An 18,334-nucleotide genomic window follows, 5' to 3' on the forward strand; every position below is an offset into this window, starting at 1 on the left:
CCAAAAAATTTAATTTCTGTGAATAACTATGGATTTAAAAAAAATACAAAACCAAGCCCCCAAAATATAATCCTTAATTGTGATAACGGACGGCACTGTATACTAGACCCTTTTTTTGTATAAAAATCTTTTTTTACATCGTTAATCATTATATGCAATATGAATTATTATTTACATAGATTAGACAATAAATTAAGCACATATTACATGCCATGCAAGAATAAGATGTTTCTCTTTAATAATAATCCTCTGATTCTCGTCCCTTATCTATCGAAAGAATAATCCAATTTGCAAAAACATAGCTTTACCCATTAATTTAACATTTTTGGTATATTATGCTCTTGTGTTTTGTTTTTGTCCTGGATCCCCAAAAGGACGGACCATGCCTCTCCACATCTCCATCCCTTACAAAAGAAGCTGGATCCGTCTTGTATGGTTTGCATTCGACATTTCTGGTCCGTCTATAGGGATTTCTTGATTAATTGTTAATCTTTTGTCCTTTTCTTGGATATATTTACCGTATCTCTAAATCTTCGTTTACCAAAAAGAAAAAGAAAGAAAAGACTGAAAATGAGTTGATAGTCAGCCAAATCTTCCCAACTGTGGAGATATTCTTCATTTAATGGTAGGGAATTGTTTAAAGTACAGCAAGAGATCACTCTAAGCAAATATAAGCATAGTGAAAATCCAGTGTGGAATGGATATGGCTCTAATTCATCAACGGTCCGAACATTAATCCACAACTGACTAAACAATAACACATGAGCTGAAGATTCCCGGCTCTAACAAAAAATTAGTTGTTTTTTTCGTTCAAAATTGGCTTTTTTATATTGCTTTATGGAGTGGAGTCCCTATAAAGCAAAATTGTTTTTGATCCATTGTTTTGGAAATAACAAAAATACGTCACACTTTGCACATTAACTCACAAGCTAAAGAACAGATTCTGTTGTAATTTTGACAGCTGTATTTTGAAGGTTGATACTAATTGGAAATGAGAGATACTTAAAAAAAAATAGAACCATCTATGTGTTAAGCCCGGCATTTTCAGCCCATGTGCTACAATATATATTTTATGCCTTCGGGTTAACGCCACCTGTTGATAGGCTCCATAGTTTCATGCGAATAGTTTGAGTGCCACCGATAGGTGGAGTTGAAAATTTAGAGCAGGGAATGGGCAAGAGTTTGAACTTTGATCTAGGGGGCAAATTGTATTTATTTTTCTACTAAGTGCATAAAATATAGGTGATTGGCTGCCCCCTTGCAAACTCTACCTTATGGTTCTAGACCCTTGCTGAATCCTGATGGTTGCTTATTCCAGATATCAACAATGGGTCCTCATGAATATGATTATAAAGGATCACCTGACAATTTGAAGAATATTATAGAGGAGAGCAGCTTAGCTGTCATGACGTTTCATTAAATTAACTGCTAGGAGACCAAGGAAACATTCACAAATCCCACTCCCCATCTAGCAATAATAGAAGCAAAGATGAAAATCCAGTGTGGAATGGACATGTTAAAAAAAGAAACCGAAAATCAACATGGTAGGCCTGGCAATTTGAGCAATGTTTTGAAGGAGAGAAAAAATAATACTCATGACATTACATTAGATCACCTGCTATCAGCTGTGACAAAAGAGGAAGGGGAAAAGGATATAATCAAGGACATTTGCTATAATTACTCTCCATCTCAATTTTACTCCAAGTCCAACAAGGAGTTACAATTATAACTCCGCAAAAAATCCTCAGGGCTACAAAATACAAAAAAAAAAAAATTTCCATTCATTTGCATCATTTGCAAAACTCTTTGACTGCAAATAATTCCAAAGATTTAAAAAAACTAGAGATATAAAATGGATGACGGGGGATTTGGTCTTATGCAATAACTTTAATCCAGATTGATCCCAGAAAAACCAACATTTTATTTAAAGAGAAACAAAAAGAGAGAAAAAATCATTGGATTTTTAAAATACCAAAGTTTGGTTTGTTCAGTGTATGAACTCTCGGGGATCTTATATGGTTTTAGAAACTGTGTAAAACAAAACTCACATAAATCATTATGAAATAATTATAAAACTTTCCTGTTTATAAAAAAAATTATTGCCTTTTGGAAAAAGGAGGTTACGTTGAGGGACAATGTATAAACAGTCATTTGCAACAGTTTAAGATCACCTGGGATATTTTCTTATTATGATTAGAAAATGAATGTATTTCAGAACTTTCTTTTTAAGTTGAATTCTTTGCTCAAACGACATGAAATAGTGTCAACACTTACTTTGAACCCTTTTCGAATAAAATTAGACTTAGTTTTTTTGCAGGAAATAGAGGGAGATCTTAAAACAGTCAACTTCATCATGCCTTCATCTCTGGTGGACGTTTTCCTTGAGCACCCTGTTCCCTTTTTGTCCGTATAAATCCCTAATTTTGATATTATATTGATGGCAATGTGAAGAGCTGTCATACTAAAACGCATATATATACGGCAAGTTTGTGCTCAAAATAGCATTGCTTTATGTAACGTCACTATTTTAGCTCTTTGAACATCAGAAAAGGTAGCTTTTTTTGTGCAATTTTGAATAACATTAATTACAGCTAATATGCAAGTACAACCTTCCCCTGCAAGTGTCATTAGGCAACAGGTTAATTAAAACAATGGACAGATACTGTGGAACATCACACGCACCATACTTGTATAATACGTGTTCATACACATCAAGAAAATGATTATTATTGAGTTAGGTAAAATATCAGAAGTGGTTTTAAACTTTAGCAAATTACTGTATATATGTATGATGTACAAAGAAGGGGCTTAGCAACGACACAGCTCGCGAATAACTTATAAGTTTATTGCCTTAATTACAAATGCCCTTCAAAAGTACAAAAGAATGCAACTAAGTTATTGATGACTCATCATTAACTCAGTTGTATATATAATGAGTAGAGATGGATTTGCATAAGAGCGCGAGGAGAAGGCAGGAGCGATATTAATTATTACTGAAAAAATACCATTTTTAATATCAACTACCTGTTACATTATTTTGGGAAGAGAAAATGAATTATTACTATACAGAGGAGAACCTTCTACATTTAAAATAGCATTAGTACAGGAAAAAATATAATAATTATATTGAAAAACTTATATATTTATTTAATTACGCATTTTTAAATCAATTTACACCAAAGATAGTCGATAATTCTTCTTTTAGAGGGACAAGCTTACACACCCACGACTGATTAAATAATGAACAAAAAAGAAGAAAGAGCACACGATCAACCGTTTTTCTTTTTCTAATCACTATACTTAGTTTTTTATTCAAACGGACCCCATTTTGGTTGATGAGTTGTGATGAAGAAGTGATGAGCATAACAGCGCGAAGGGGCATTAGACCCTCACTATTTAAAAGACAATAATAATAAAAAGAGTTTGATTATGTTACCATCAATATTATAACGTCATTCTTATTAAACGGTTGTCATTATTATTTAACTCCTGAGTAGTTAACTTATTTTCATACTGCACTCAATTTTATTGAAAACCTGATTAAACATTTGTATGTGCTCCTGAAATATGAAGAGTAACCCACAGAAAAGTGGTATGAAAAGTTTCCGAACTCAAAGTGAAGATGGCAGCACTCGGAAATAAAAGCAATTCACCTCTATGTAGCATCTGTTGAGAGTTACTCACCAAAGTATGATCCATTTTGGACGTGCAGTTTTTATGTAGCACACGTTTGAGTGAGAAGATGCAAGGGTTTTTGTGAACTTGGAGATTATAGAGTATCAAGCTGTCATTAAATATTTCCGTTTTTTTAAAGTGAAACCTTTAAATAGATTCAAGCAATAGGAGACATATAAAGGCTTGTTGTGCTAAAATTTTGACGTGTCTAAGTCAATCCAACGCGGAATAATTGAGCCGAAGACAAAAAGGGTTTCGTAGACAACTATTTTGCAGTGATAAACCCTCATAACTCCTTTGACGGGTACCAGAGTTTGAAGCACCGCCGGAAAAAGTGTGTTGAGTGACAAGGAGACTATGTTCAAAAAGAAAATAATAACTCAAAAAATATGTTTTGTATCCTTGTTAGGTCGGAAACTCTTCAAAACACCACTTTAAATACCATATGCACTTTTACATATTGATTAAGTAAGCTTTTATGTTTGATCAATAAGGCATTGTTTTATTCTATGTACATCTATTGACGAAACAGGTATACACATGATATTATGAAAAATACACTTCAGTCTTGAAATTGGAGCATGACAGAGAAAAAGAAAAGTCCTTATATTATATCCACACATCAAACTCCTAACGAGTCCGCTATCCAAACAAAAATTCAAGAAGTTTTTGAGATATTTGATCACGAACAAAACAACACAGTAGATATTCGGGAAATTGGAACCATTATTCGGGGACTTGGTATTTCATATATTATTTACTACAAAAATAATTGATGCAGGTCTGGCTTTAGATCAGTGGCGAAGGAACCATAGGGGTAATTGCCATCCCCTCCCCCACTTGGGGGGATTTTATCAAAAGTTATTGCAATATTTTTTTCTAAGAAATTCATTTTTTTGTGAATAGCTTTGGATTTTTGAAAATAAATTTAATATTTTAAATTTTTTGGAAAAAAATGAATATAAACATTTAATTTTTAGAATTTTAAATTTTTATGAACCGATCTTGATTTTTGAAATTGTAAATTTTTTCTAAACAACTATAGATTTTTGATATTTTTTGTGAACAAATTTGGATTTTTGTTTTATTTCCTCAAAATTCATGTTTTTGTGAATAGCTATGGATTTTATTAAAAATTTAATATATATTTATATGTTTTTCAAAAAATGCTCTCTTGGAAATTCAACTTTTGAAAATTCAATATTTTTTTGAACAGCTGTAGATTTTTGAAATTTTTTTCCAAAAAATTAATTTTTTTGTAAATATCTGTAGACTTTTGATTTTTTTTTTTTAAAATTAAATATTTGAAATTTCAGTTCTATATTTTTCATTACTTTTTCCTTTTTTTCTTAAAATTATAAATATACTTTTCCAAATTTTTTTCCTATAAAATTTAATTTTTTATGTGCGGCTGTGAATTTATGTAATTTTTTTTGTGAAAGCTATGAATTTTTGAAATTTTTGTGCAAAGAATTTAATACTGGAAACTTAATTTTTTTTGAATTTTTTTTTCAAAAATGTAATATCCGTTGCTTTAGATCATAATGTGCCCCGCAAAGAAATATTCTTTAATAAAAAAGAACACATTTATTTTATATAAAGGTCAAAAGTTCATTCTCACACACAGTATTCTTTAACAAAAACCAAAACGTTATTTGATTAATATTATAAAAAAATATAAAGAGAGCTGAAAAATGTCCTTGGTTATTTCCTTCTCCGCCTCCTCCCTTGTAACAGCTGATTGTAGCTTATCTAATTAAACTTTATACTTTATGACAGCTAAGCTCCTCTCCTCCAAAATAATATTCAAATCGTCAGAGTTACCATATTCATCTTTGGTTTATTTTGTTAACATGCCCAAAATACACACGATTTTGATCACTAGCTATAGCTAATCCCATCCCTGAATTAATGAATTAGTTCTTATTACATAAATGTCTGATTATTAGGTTACTGTCCGTCAGAAGCTGAACTACAGGGTGTATTGAGAGATGTAGAAGAGCCTCATCAAATAGGCTATGCACATATTGACCGATTTCTTCCAATAATGCTCAATGTGATTCAACAAAGAAGGTAGAGTTTGTTATTATACCTTGTGTTTAGCTCTCTTTGATCTACTTACTGCGGGCATTTCAACCAAAAAAATATGTACATGTTTATTAGATCAATAAATATGTTAGAACTAACTTTTACATTTGTGTGTTCCTCAGATTCCTACCTGCTTCTCCAGACGAAGTACTTAAAGCCTTTAAAGTCATCGATAAAGTGGAATCCAGTGATTGTGAAATTGATGCTGAGGTTTTTCGAAAGCTTTTAACAGAGAAAGGGGATCCCTTTACACACGAAGAGGTGGATGAATTAATGAAGGTGGCAATCAATCCTTCATCGGGCAAGGTTGCATATCAGGTCTTTATCAATCATTTGTCCTATATAGAAGACGTATAAGCAGGTGAGATGTAGGTATTTGAGTAGGGATGTAACTCTTAAGGATTTTGGCTATGTAAAGAAATTGTTGTCAGTTGTCGATATTTCTGTTTCTTTTCCTCTAATCAGTGTTCTAGATGTTCATTGATTCAATTAAAATTATTTATTGTCCATCTGTTAATAATTTCCACAATTATTGACTAATTATAATTCCTTAATTGGAAGAATTGACCAACTACAAACTGATTTTGTCTGTTTCTTTTCGGAGGAAATATTACAAAGTACATACCAGAAAGGTAATAACGTGTCTAAATATTTGAAATATGTTTGTTGTCATGACTAGTGTTTTGTCGATCCTTATTTATTTTCAGAGTCTACTCACGAAATCCTGAGCGTGCTCCCGTTGGGTTCAAATGAACGGTGTTTATTTTTTCGCTCGTATCAGAGTATTTGAATTTGACAACTTTTTATAATTGTAATTAGTTTCAGGAATTTATATGCTCGATTACAAGTATTATTTATTTCAGAAAATGAAGAGAAATAAGGTAAAATAATTAATAAAACTTAAAGATCTAAAATTATATTTAAAATTGAAATACCCATAAAATGATTTGATTCATTGACAAAAGTTTTTTTGTTTTGTTTCCCACAGTTTTAATCTTTTAAACTCTGGCATCTATCCTTAAATAATTAACCTCCTTTAGAAAATACTCTCTCAACTGTAATTTTTTACATATCATTGAATAACAATTCTGAAATTGATAGAATTCACATTACCACATATGGTATTTATACTTTGTTGTATCATTAATTCAATTATACACCAGAAGAAAAAGAAAAGAAAAACACCTTCAATGACGTCAAAGGGATCGATTTTAAATTCTTTATGGAGCCTAAGTGGGACGGGCTGGATCATATGATACTAGAAACCTGTAAGCGAAGGTTCAAGCCTACACAAAGGGTGTAGAAAAACTGAGCTATTACGACATAAAAACATATACTTACATTTAAAAATAAAATAAAGGCTGTGAAATTCATAAATTATAGTTTTTATAAAATTATTTAATACCAATATCAAGCCAATTACAGGCCTCCTTTTTGGATAAAAATACACATTCGACTATTTGAATCGAATAAATGGATGTTTTCTTGACTAGAATATGACAAATATGTTATGTTATGCCATTGTTGTGATATATCAGTTCTTCTATCCCATTTATAGCGGGCGTGCTCGAGCCTTTGTTGACAGGTTTCTAGTATTATATGACAGGATGAGACTGCAAAGCAGTACTAAATAAGGACTGAGACAACATTAGTAATGACGTTTCATTAAATTAGCTTCGAGCAACTGTCAGATGAAGGGCATAAACAAAAGAATGACAGCATATTCGATCCTAAATTCTACTCTGAATCCAGAAGGGATTATTATATCTTTATAACTTCCTAATAGTTCCTCAGTGTTACCCTCCGTCATTTATGAGCAGAAGCACTCATTATTACATTTTCTAGTTATATATTCAGGGGCATTTGCAGGATTATATATACATTTTTTTTTTTGGGAGGGGGATGGGGAGGGTGTTGGTTTTTGGATTAAAAAAAAAAAAAAAAATTAAACATTTTTAAATAAAACTTCAAAAAAACATAGCTTTCAACAAAAAAAATTGAAAAAATAAATTTTCGGAAAAAAATTTATAAAACAAAATTTGAAATATGAAATTTTTTGAAAAAAAATTCAACATTTTTGTACAAAAATAAAATTTTTGTAAAAAAATCCTAAAATTACATTAATTTACAAAAATGGAAAACTTTGTAAAAAAAAATCCGAAAACTACATTAATTTACAAGAAAAAAAAATTTTGTAAAAAAATCCAAAAACTACATTAATTTACAAAAATAAAAATTTTGTAAAAAAATTACAAAAACCACATTTATTTACAAAAATAAATTTTTGTAAAAAAAATTCAAAAATCAAATTTCAAATATTCAATTTTCTGAGAAAAAAAATCCAAAAATGTATATTTATTTACAGTTTGGAAAAAAAATTGAAAATTGAAATATTTTGCAAAAAATTTCAAAAATGAAATTTGAAATATTAAATTTTTTGAAAATAAATTAAAGAACCACAGCTTATTACAAAAAAATTAAATTTTTTAGAAATTTTTTTCAAATATTAAATTTTGTAGAAAAAAATTTCAAATATCATTGTTTTTTTGTCTGCTGCAGAATTTGTCCCAATTAAAAAAAAAATCTCGTCCAAATCAAAAATTACATTATTTGCTAGGGGGCTACAGCTCTTCCACCCCTCTCTGCGGAGATCCCTGATATTATATACTAAAAAATGAACGAATATTTACAACAACTTTAGACAATAAAAACCTCTGTTCAGATTGAAAATAACAACTAAACTCGCACGTTAAATAAATTCTTTGAATTTGCAACCCTGTATATGAGATTCATGGAAAAATATTGAAAACATTTGATTGTGTATCATTGGATCAATTTAGAGGGTGGATCATTCTAAACTAAAATACACAAATGATTTTTTTTACAACACTTAATTAATCATTTTAGTTTTGTGCTTTAAAATGGACTCTCTGTCACATGATTTATTGGAAAATTTACATGATCTACTTAAAATCCCGCAACCATCGGATATCGAAATTAGGAAGGGAACAGAGAGGGATTATTCTCAAAATGTGAAGGACCTGTGGGATTTGGAAGATTACTCATCATCCTTTTTAAATGATGAGTTCGAACAAGATCCTAGAGAGAAAGTATCTGATGTCCATTGGAAGGAAGTTGTAAATATGGTAAGTAGGCCAAGGTGATTAATAACACAGGGGGACAATTAGGGTCGGGGAGATTTATGCAAATGAATTGAAGGCAATAATTGTATTTAGCTATGGGTGGAGAATCGAAAAAAATCCAAAAATGTTCCTTTAATTTATTAGATGGAGTTGCACTGATAAAATATAAGTAAACCTAATAATCAAGGTTAATAGAAATACAAGATTATACCCTCGCTTTTAACGACGAATGTTTGACCTCCAACACACTTTTTAATATTGACGTCATTGTGTATGAATGGTTGCGTGTTTTTTCAAATCTGTCTTTCTTGCCGAGCAGTCCCACAGTGCTTTATTTCCCTAAAAAAAAGGTCCAAAACTATAAAAATTAAAATTATATATTTATTTTTGCATTTCCAGCTGTAATTTAAGTTAAATTTAACCTATTTATCAAAAATATTTTATTTATTTATATAACTTAATTTTATATTTTATGTATAAAACAAATAAAATAGAGAATTATGATAACTTAATTCCATATACTTGTAAATCTTACATCGAAGAATTTGTATAAAAACAACTGCAAATGTAAACTTAAATATGACACATGGTATATCTACAAGACGCTGATTAAATTTGCATCCCATATTGATGAATAATTAAATTCCTCTTTCCTATTTTTTCTTCCTTTGCTCTCCAGTCCAAAAACTTTGCACTGCAGTAATTCTATTTCCTCTTCTTTTTTCCCCTTAAATTTTCCCGTCTCTCTTGTGACGTCACAGCTAGGGAATCTTGGGCACTTCTTGTGATAATAATTAATAACAGAGGAACTAGCCATCCCGAGTTCCTCTGGTACATCATTTTCCTGTAATTCTTGACTGGGCAGAGAAGACTTCTAAGATCTCCATTGAGTGGAGTACCTACTCCTCTAACCTTGGTGGAATAGGCAACATTTTATTTTTAAGCCCATATATTATCCCTTGGACTTTAGAGATAATATATTCAATTTTTAGGTTTTGTTTGTACTTCGACGATGTTGCTACGAGCCAATATAAAGCTCTGGGTTCTTGGCCGTACTTTTCACGGATAGTACAGTCCACCATTTTAACAAATGGATCCACTTTTGAGCAAAAATAAAACAAATAGAGTGAGGGCTCGATGTTTTCTTTATAAAAAGAGCACATTCTTGATCCAACACTTTTTTATTTATTCGTAAATAAAGAATAGGTGGCCAATCGGTATCTTAACCATTTTTAAATATATTAACTTAAACGGATTTAATTTTTTAAAGCAATTATCTTTATATTTATGAAAATAATTGAAATAGAGTTTGTATGTTGCTACAGGGCAAATAAACGAAAATATGGATTTAATCTATCTCATTAGATTCATCGTTTACTTTATCAATATAAATATTGATCTTACTAGATCTGCTAATAACTTTTGTTTATTTCCTTTATAATAATTTTTTGGAAGGTGAGATATTAAGGGGTCACTGCTTATGGGAAGATGGTGAATTTGATCTGTAAGGGTGTTAAATTCTTTATGATTTTATTGAGTGATTAAGTCTGGCATTTCTCATTTCTCAATTTAATGCTTCTCCATCTTTTTCAGAATAAAGGTCAATTAGAAACACAGATGACTAAATTACTTTTTTCCATGCATAAAGACTTTATTGATAGATGTATGCATAATGTATGTAGAAATATTGGTTGACTGACTAGAGAAGGGAAACATGTTCATTATAGAAGGTATCGTCCCAAAATAAAAATTGAAATAGGAAAGATTTAACCATGACGAAAATTGCGTCAAGTTGCGTCTTGATAATAGAAATGAACATAGATACATATATTTTTGGGACAACTATTTTTGATATAAAACAGTGCGCGTTTAAGCCTTTATTCCTTCTGAAACCCTTGGGAAATCCCTTGATAATTTTTTAAATAGTATAAGATATTCATGGTATGATAATAATAAAATAGTACATTTTCAAAAAACAAAAAACAAAATTTTAAGATTATATATATGAATATAAAACTTACAAAAAATTATTGTTAAATAGTTACCTTTAACTAATACATTGACACATTTTTATTAAAAATTATGAACAAAGCTCTAGATAGCCTTCAAACTTTAACTTAATTAAAGTATATTATTGGTATATTCTCATAGGTATAATATACTCGCGAATTAAGTTATAAAAAAACAATATTACTTTTTATTAAGTTGTTTTTTAATGACTGAACACCAAAATATGGATCCATTTTGAATAGATCTAAACAAAAAAAGCAATTCGACAATATTAATATTCAGGGGTTTTGGCCGTTTTTTCTGTAAAATAAAGCACTGTGAGTCGGTACGATACATCCAATTGTAAATTCTAGCAATAGTGACGTTATAGACTATAATTGGTGACGTGTTTTGGTCAACATCTGTCTGTCTTGCTCATGAGTCGGTACGATACATCAAATTGAAAATTCCAAATACATGATAGTCGTACTATTTCGTGTTTCTATTAACTTTGATGAAAGTATTACAATTACTCTAACTAACTTAGAAATTTTGTGTGAGGTCCATTTACATAAAGTATATTTATTTCTCTAGGAATCACCTGGGAAATTCCTGAGTTCAAGAGAATAATTTCTCCTGAGCACGTTGTCCATGAACTACGGCGATTCCATTTTGCCTGCACTAATACTATTTTGAATGTATAGCAGTAATTTTTAAACGCAGAATCCGAAACTGATCTCAGCTTTTCTCTCAGTTATCTAAATGCTGAAATATCTGGGATTATAGTAATTCAGGACTATTATAGTTCAAAGTCATTTTTACCCTTAAAACAATCCCCAAATTAAAAATAAGATTTGTTAAACTTATGTGCAAATCTTTTTTATGATTTAAAAGTATTTTTATTGATTCTGTGTCTTGTTCTGAACTCGATATATTTTGATTTTTCGGCATAAAAATGATGAAAAACGACATTCATCTTTAGAAACTTATAACTTATTCATAATACATAGTGATGAAGAATGTAATAGTTTATATTATAGAAAATTTTTCTATGTATAAATTTAAAAAAATCTATTTAAAAGATATGCATCTCCATGGATTTTGGTTTCATTTTATATTTCTTTAAGTGATCGCATTTTTTTATGGGGATGTACTAGCAAATAGTTGACATTATCATCATATTTTTCTGATTTCAATGCCAATTTCATGACGTCATGCCTCGTAAAAGGAAGATCGAGGAAATCGAAGAAAGATACTTCTAACTTAATCATTCATTTCAAGAGATGTTCGAATTCCAAGAGGGACGACGGGAGGACACTTTATCCGAGGAAAATTACCAGACTTCGTTAGGGAGTAGAGTGAACTCCTTCCTTGGGAATGAGATACCAGGATCGAAACAATAAAGCGATCCATTCACGATGAGTAGAGAATTTTAATATTTCAAAATGGGATCACTTAAACAATACAAAATGGAACAAAAATTCTTCGAGATGCATATTATTTTTTATGTTATGTTTAGATTTTTTACTCAAAGGTAAAAACAATCTCTATAACAAAATCCAAATGCCAAAAATTGTGGTCCTTAGTGTAGCTACTTAATTATCTTGATTGTTTCAGCCCTCTCCGAATCATTGAAATCATTTTTTTTAAACTTTTCAAATGACATCGTATTTTCTTTCTTTATTAACTTTTGGTCATATTGATCAAATTTCTTATTTTTATAATGACAAGCCTGTCTTCAACTTTTTTTTTTCTATTTGAACCATCCCATTTTTCGTTTATTGTAACTCAAATAGGATATTCGGTTAAGTAAAAAGTTCTGAGAGCTTTTCCTAGATGTCTTTAGTGTATGTCTTACAGTATTCTTAAAGGTTTAGCGTACACTTTTAAAAAGTTCATTTACAGTTTTATATTTGGCGAAGGCATTTGTGTGTTACAACGTTCCAAAATGAATCCAAAAAATGAGAAAATCGATACATTCTTAAATATCACTAGGGGAATTTTTTGTTTGCTGTTTATGAGCCCAATACAGTATTGAGTGCAACAGGAAAGGGGTGGTTTTCAGTATTTTTCCAATTCAGACTTTACTCTCAACAACTGATCAAATTGAAGCAAGTGATCTACCATAAGAGGCCAGAATTGGCCAATAGAAAGGGTGTTGTACTCCATCAGGAGAAGGTCAGCCTACACATATCTTTAACGACGCACCAAAAGCTCTGAGAGCTTGGATGGGAGGTTCTATCGCACCTGCTGTATAGTTAAGACCTGGCACCAATCGATCAAGCATGTGCAAAATTGTCTTGATGGTGCAAAACTTGCCTCAAGAGAGGCTTTTGAAAATGAGCTGGTCAAGTTTTTTACGGATTGGGACGAAGACTTCTTTAATCGCGGATTTATGAAATTCCCTTTAAAAAGGATATAATTTATCCAACAAAACGGCGCATATTAGATCTAAAACAGGAAAATTCTCACTATGTAAATTATATTCTCAAAATAAAGTGAAAAACTCTCAGAACCTTTTACTGAACTTATTTTAACATTTCGTGACATTAAAAAAAATCCGACTGACATACCATTTTCCTCTGACGCTAATATTGCATGGGGGCCCTACTTGTATCATGAACAGAGTTGACATGTTTGTAAGGGGAGGGAGGAAAGAGTGAGGGAAGAAGGCGGGAGCGATACATATGGTACTACTGAGTTAAAATCCTTGTAAACTATATGCTACCTATTATATGTATGATTTTGGGGGAGAAAAGGAATTACTACTATAAAGAAGAGAACCTTCTATATTTAAAATAGTATTAGCACATGGAAAATAGTACAATTAATTTATATTGGTTTTATTACAAATTTTTAAAACAATTTAGACCATAAATAGGCGAGAATGCTTACTTCAGAAGGATAAGTTAAAATAACAAGGACTGATTAAATGATAAACAAAAAAGGAGAAAAAGGACACGAGACAACCGTTTCTCCTTTTCTAGTTTTTTCCTTTACAAACATGCCAATTCTAATAATGACTATTTTTGTAAACCTTGTAATTATTTTTTAAATTATTATAGGATCTTTTGAATGAAAATACTTTCTTTGAGATGAGAATAGGCCTCCCAAATGAGGATTCAAGAACATTCGATATCGACATTAGTACGACAACTTTTACTTTATTTAGTCATAAATACAAAGTGAAATATTTCTTTCCGAATGAAGTGGAATCCAAACCCATATTTTGTAAATGGAAGAAGGATCAGTGTATTTTGGAAGTCGTGCTCAATCCCAAATGATGTTCAGTATATTTGTATTTTATATAATATGTCATTGATTATTTTGATGTACCATTTTTGTAAATTTTAATTTAGCACGATTCATCTTCCCCTTCTAATCTTTTTTGTCAGCTTATTTAAGGACTTTATATCGTCTTTTTTTAATTTTTTTTTTAAATTTTTTAAACTTAAATTGTACTTGCTTTGTTTGGTATACCGGTACTATAGTTCTAACTAGATATGAAAAAATGAAAACGGTACTATACTAAATTGATAATAAATCCAGTACTTAACAGATAAAATGTTCAATATAAACTATATCTTTTGGTATTTTTTTTTGTAATTTACTTTTCAAAAAAATGTTTAGGATAGTATCTATGGGACTTTGAGATTGAACCCCTCACTCTACGTAAGTTTTTTAATCATTTTTTTAGTATATTCCGGGGGTATTGTGGGATTGTTAAAAACCACCCCTCCAATTCATCCAATACATCCAAGGACCCCCTCTAACACCACTAACTAGTTCCATCTCCTCGGGTTGGCCGGGGTCGCGGAGGCAGTGTAAGATATTTAAAAACCACAGCCAAAGCATCATATACATACAAGGAACCCCTTTAATATCAAATAAATAGTTCCAAGTCCTAGGGTCGCGCAGGGTACTTGAGGGTACCTTTGGATTATTAAAAACCACAGCCAAAGCATCACATACATCCAAGAACCCCTCTAATACCAAAAAGTAGTTTCAATACCTCGGGCTGGACGTGGAAGTCTCGTTAGTGTTAAAAGCCAAGTGGCATGGGTCGAATTAACAAGGTGCATGTCTCACATACGCTATTGATTTAAAAAAAAAAAATCTTATACGCTATGTTAATTCAATGTATACTTCTGTAATATTACATCAGTACGCACATCTTGTTGACATTTTATTAAAACCTCCTTCATGGCATATGCAATATCATCATTATGCAATATTTTTAAAGATTAAAAGCGTGAGACTCTTTCGTGGAGTGAGGACGGTATTCTGTACAATCCATAAGATGGTTTTGGCATTACCTCAGTACCTGTCCTTTTACAACCTCCGTGACTCTCATTGTACCCCCACAAAATCCGAGAACTTGTCTGATAATAAATTTCTAAACATAACTGTTTGTAAGATACACATAAATAATATCTTGAGTGTATTTTTCAATTCGATCATTTTTAATTTTACGATCTGCGCATTTATCTATATACTTTCAAAGTAAATACATTATTTCTACAAAATGGCAAAATTAATCAAAATTGAAAGAAACAATTTGTTTCTTGTAGATGAATTTCAATACATTTATCACAAGAATGTCACTGCCATGAGGCGACAAATGATGAATTGAAGACTATTGAATTCAAAAGGGATCTGAAAGAAAGTTCTGAAACCAACCCTCATTAATCAACACGCTATCTTGTCTATCTAGTCAGTAAATGTGTAAATAAATATCTTGGTGGTTTGGTCAATTGGATGGATCTCATGGTATATGGACCCTGCATCCACCCATTGTTCCTTTGAATTAATATACTTTCATTTGGATATCTTTGGCACACGCCTCCAACCGTGAACATGATGTTCAGGGATATCGTCCTTTTATGAAGAGGCTCACATCCCTTACTCAGTGGATCTCACCTTCAATTATGGAAGGTGAATTCATTGTAGGGACGACTTTTAGCATCAAGGTATGTGAAAATGCATTTTTACTTCGGTGAACATCACTAAATGTTCAATAACATCAGTCATCCACAGTTCCTTAATTACAACTCAGAGTGATCCTTCCTAAAGTCAATTCCCCTTGTGCCCCACTATAGGAAATATTTTATTGACTCAAAAATTTTAGTGTCCTTGGCAAACAAACTCATCATGTATATCGCACTGACTTGATAGCTATTCCCTTTATGAGACTAAATTCGTGCTGATCGCTCTGTAAGGACTATTAATCACTGTATAGTGTACATCCTAGACACTTCAAACCTTCCTCTCAAGTTCCTTAATACATGTAAATTCTTTATGTCATTGAATTTTCCAATTTCAAAACTTAGTGAGTCTGGATTACTAATTTTTTTATCAGTATGTTGAAATGTTACCATTGTCAAGAGATAGGATCTCCACACAAATAAATTAATTACAGATTTTAACTAAATGCATAATGGTTTTTTTTTATTTTTTATTTTATGATTATATCTTATTATTGTTCAAATATTTCTTGACTAAACAATTTAGAAATTTCAAGATATTTTTCCTTCTGAATATAAATTGTTTATTTGCTTTTTATTCTTTATTCCTTCGATTTAATTATATTGTTGCATCTCTTCTTATTTTTATGGATATTATCATTAACCTTTGAAACAATATTTTTGGACATGCAATTAAACATTTTAAAGTGTGGTCGTGCAAATCGTGTACAAATGTATACTTGACGGATATGTGCGTCTTGTGCAAGAAACATAGGAATTATAAGTTCAACATTTACAATTTTAACTGAAAATAAAAGTAGCCTTCAGAATATTATCTTGAAGCTTATGTGGAATGCTTTGTGAATGACGAACTCCTGTCAAAACTCTACTTTTTTGTGTTAGTTATGCTTTGGTTGATAAATACTCCTCTATGAAGTTTACAATAGTAATGTTCCTTTAATATGTTAGAAAGCAAGAGTTTAACTGAGATTTGCATCTGTTTTGTCTAATTTAGCCAATAGGCCAAATTAGACAAATTGGCATGGACACTAGCTCCATTTAAGTTCAAATAGTCAGATAAATCATGTTTCGAGTTCTTGAGCCATATTTTTATTATTTTACAACAAAAAGTTTGGCCATCCTTAATTTCAACTTTTAGAACAGGTAAAAACCTCGATTTTATTCATATCTAGCTTCAATCTAGAGTTCTAGTGGCAAAGAGGGAAAGAGTTGCAACCCTTCTAGGAGGCAATTTGTCAATCCCAAAGATGATGGACAAGGTGTAGTGCTCCAGAACTTTTATTTATAAAGTCAAAGCTATAGTCAAGTCAGGATATGGCCTTCAGAGGAAAAAAGGTAGTAATGAAGACAAGAGGAAGCGAACCTAACCTAAGTTGGCCTAGATCCAGGCCAGAATTCATGACGACACCAAAATATCAATGGCCAAGCTGAGAAAGGCCACAAGGTTGTCCAAGACGCCAGTAAGGGACCTAGGGCTCAAAAGCTACAAGAGAAGTCAACGACAGCTCATTACCATCGCCATAATGAGAGTGGCCAAAGGAAAAATACTTCTGAACTAAATAAAGAACATTGTGCGTATCTTCAGTGATGAGAAGTTTTGGGCTGTTGACCATGCCAAGAATGCACAAAACAATTGTTATTTTGCCATAAGTCCCAAAGAGGTATAATATAAACATTATAAAGACTCTTTACCTTCAATTAGACCAGTTTATTAAGTGGTTCCAAAAATTTCAGAGTGGCCATATGTACACAAGTGACGCTGAACGTTCTGGACGCCCTGTTGAGGTTACTACTCCCTAAAATTATTGATAAACTCGATGGATGACAGAAGAGTGAAGGCGTGTGAGATTGCTAGTCCTGTGGGATGGGATAGAACCCTTTTTCCATTGGTTTTGTGACCACAAATACTGAAGTGTGAGCTGGTGTATTGTCGTGATGGAAGAGAACTTTTTTGTGTTCGGTTTTCAAACGGTCAAATAACGATGAAAAATATGCACCTCTAATAGTTTTACCCTTTTCAAGATATTTGATGAGGATTATTCCTTGCGAATCAAAGGAGAGTCGCCATAATCTTTTTGGCCAATTCCTCGATTCAAACGAATGCAAAACAGAAAGAAATAGATCCATCTGGCTGAAAGTTGCTGTGTGTTCTTCCAAGAGATGCTACTAACTAAACATAACCTCGATACGCGCCAGTAGTGACATCTCTCGGACTTTTCACGTATTTTTCAAATGCCCCTCGTGCACAACACTATTTTACATATATACCCTGAACACAAATAAATTATTTATTAATCTTCAATACGCTTTAAAGATGTTCCTAACGTTAAGCTTTTTAATCGTGAAAAAAGATATTAAGTCGAGTGTAAATATTTCTTATGATTCGGATAAGAGGTATAGATGGAAGACGTTTGTGGTCTTGATTGAGGATAAGGAGGGAAACCCTTTCGTATT

The 18,334-nt window shown here is 31.5% G+C and overlaps 1 protein-coding gene across 1 annotated transcript; it reads left to right on the top strand.

The window, feature by feature from the left end:
- Window positions 1-4,256: 4,256 nt before the first annotated feature.
- Window positions 4,257-14,476, top strand: LOC121115182 (dynein regulatory complex protein 8). Its single transcript, XM_040709371.1, has 5 exons — window positions 4,257-4,416; window positions 5,625-5,748; window positions 5,886-6,124; window positions 8,671-8,909; window positions 13,961-14,476. The coding sequence occupies exons 1-3, from the start codon at window positions 4,257-4,259 to the stop codon at window positions 6,118-6,120; spliced, it is 519 nt and encodes a 172-aa protein (XP_040565305.1). The 3' UTR covers window positions 6,121-6,124; window positions 8,671-8,909; window positions 13,961-14,476.
- Window positions 14,477-18,334: the final 3,858 nt, after the last annotated feature.

The sequence above is a fragment of the Lepeophtheirus salmonis genome, chromosome 3 (assembly GCF_016086655.4).
Source record: "Lepeophtheirus salmonis chromosome 3, UVic_Lsal_1.4, whole genome shotgun sequence".
NCBI classification, from domain to species: domain Eukaryota; kingdom Metazoa; phylum Arthropoda; class Copepoda; order Siphonostomatoida; family Caligidae; genus Lepeophtheirus; species Lepeophtheirus salmonis.

What these genes read in the sequence shown, in the direction of transcription:
- LOC121115182 (XM_040709371.1), top strand. Translation starts at nt 4,257, where the DNA reads ATGACAGAGAAAAAGAAAAGTCCTTATATTATATCCACACATCAAACT. An exon ending in AACCATTATTCGGGGACTTG is followed by an intron (nt 4,417 to 5,624) that starts GTATTTCATATA and finishes TCTGATTATTAG; the next exon opens with GTTACTGTCCGTCAGAAGCT. An exon ending in AATGTGATTCAACAAAGAAG is followed by an intron (nt 5,749 to 5,885) that starts GTAGAGTTTGTT and finishes TGTGTTCCTCAG; the next exon opens with ATTCCTACCTGCTTCTCCAG.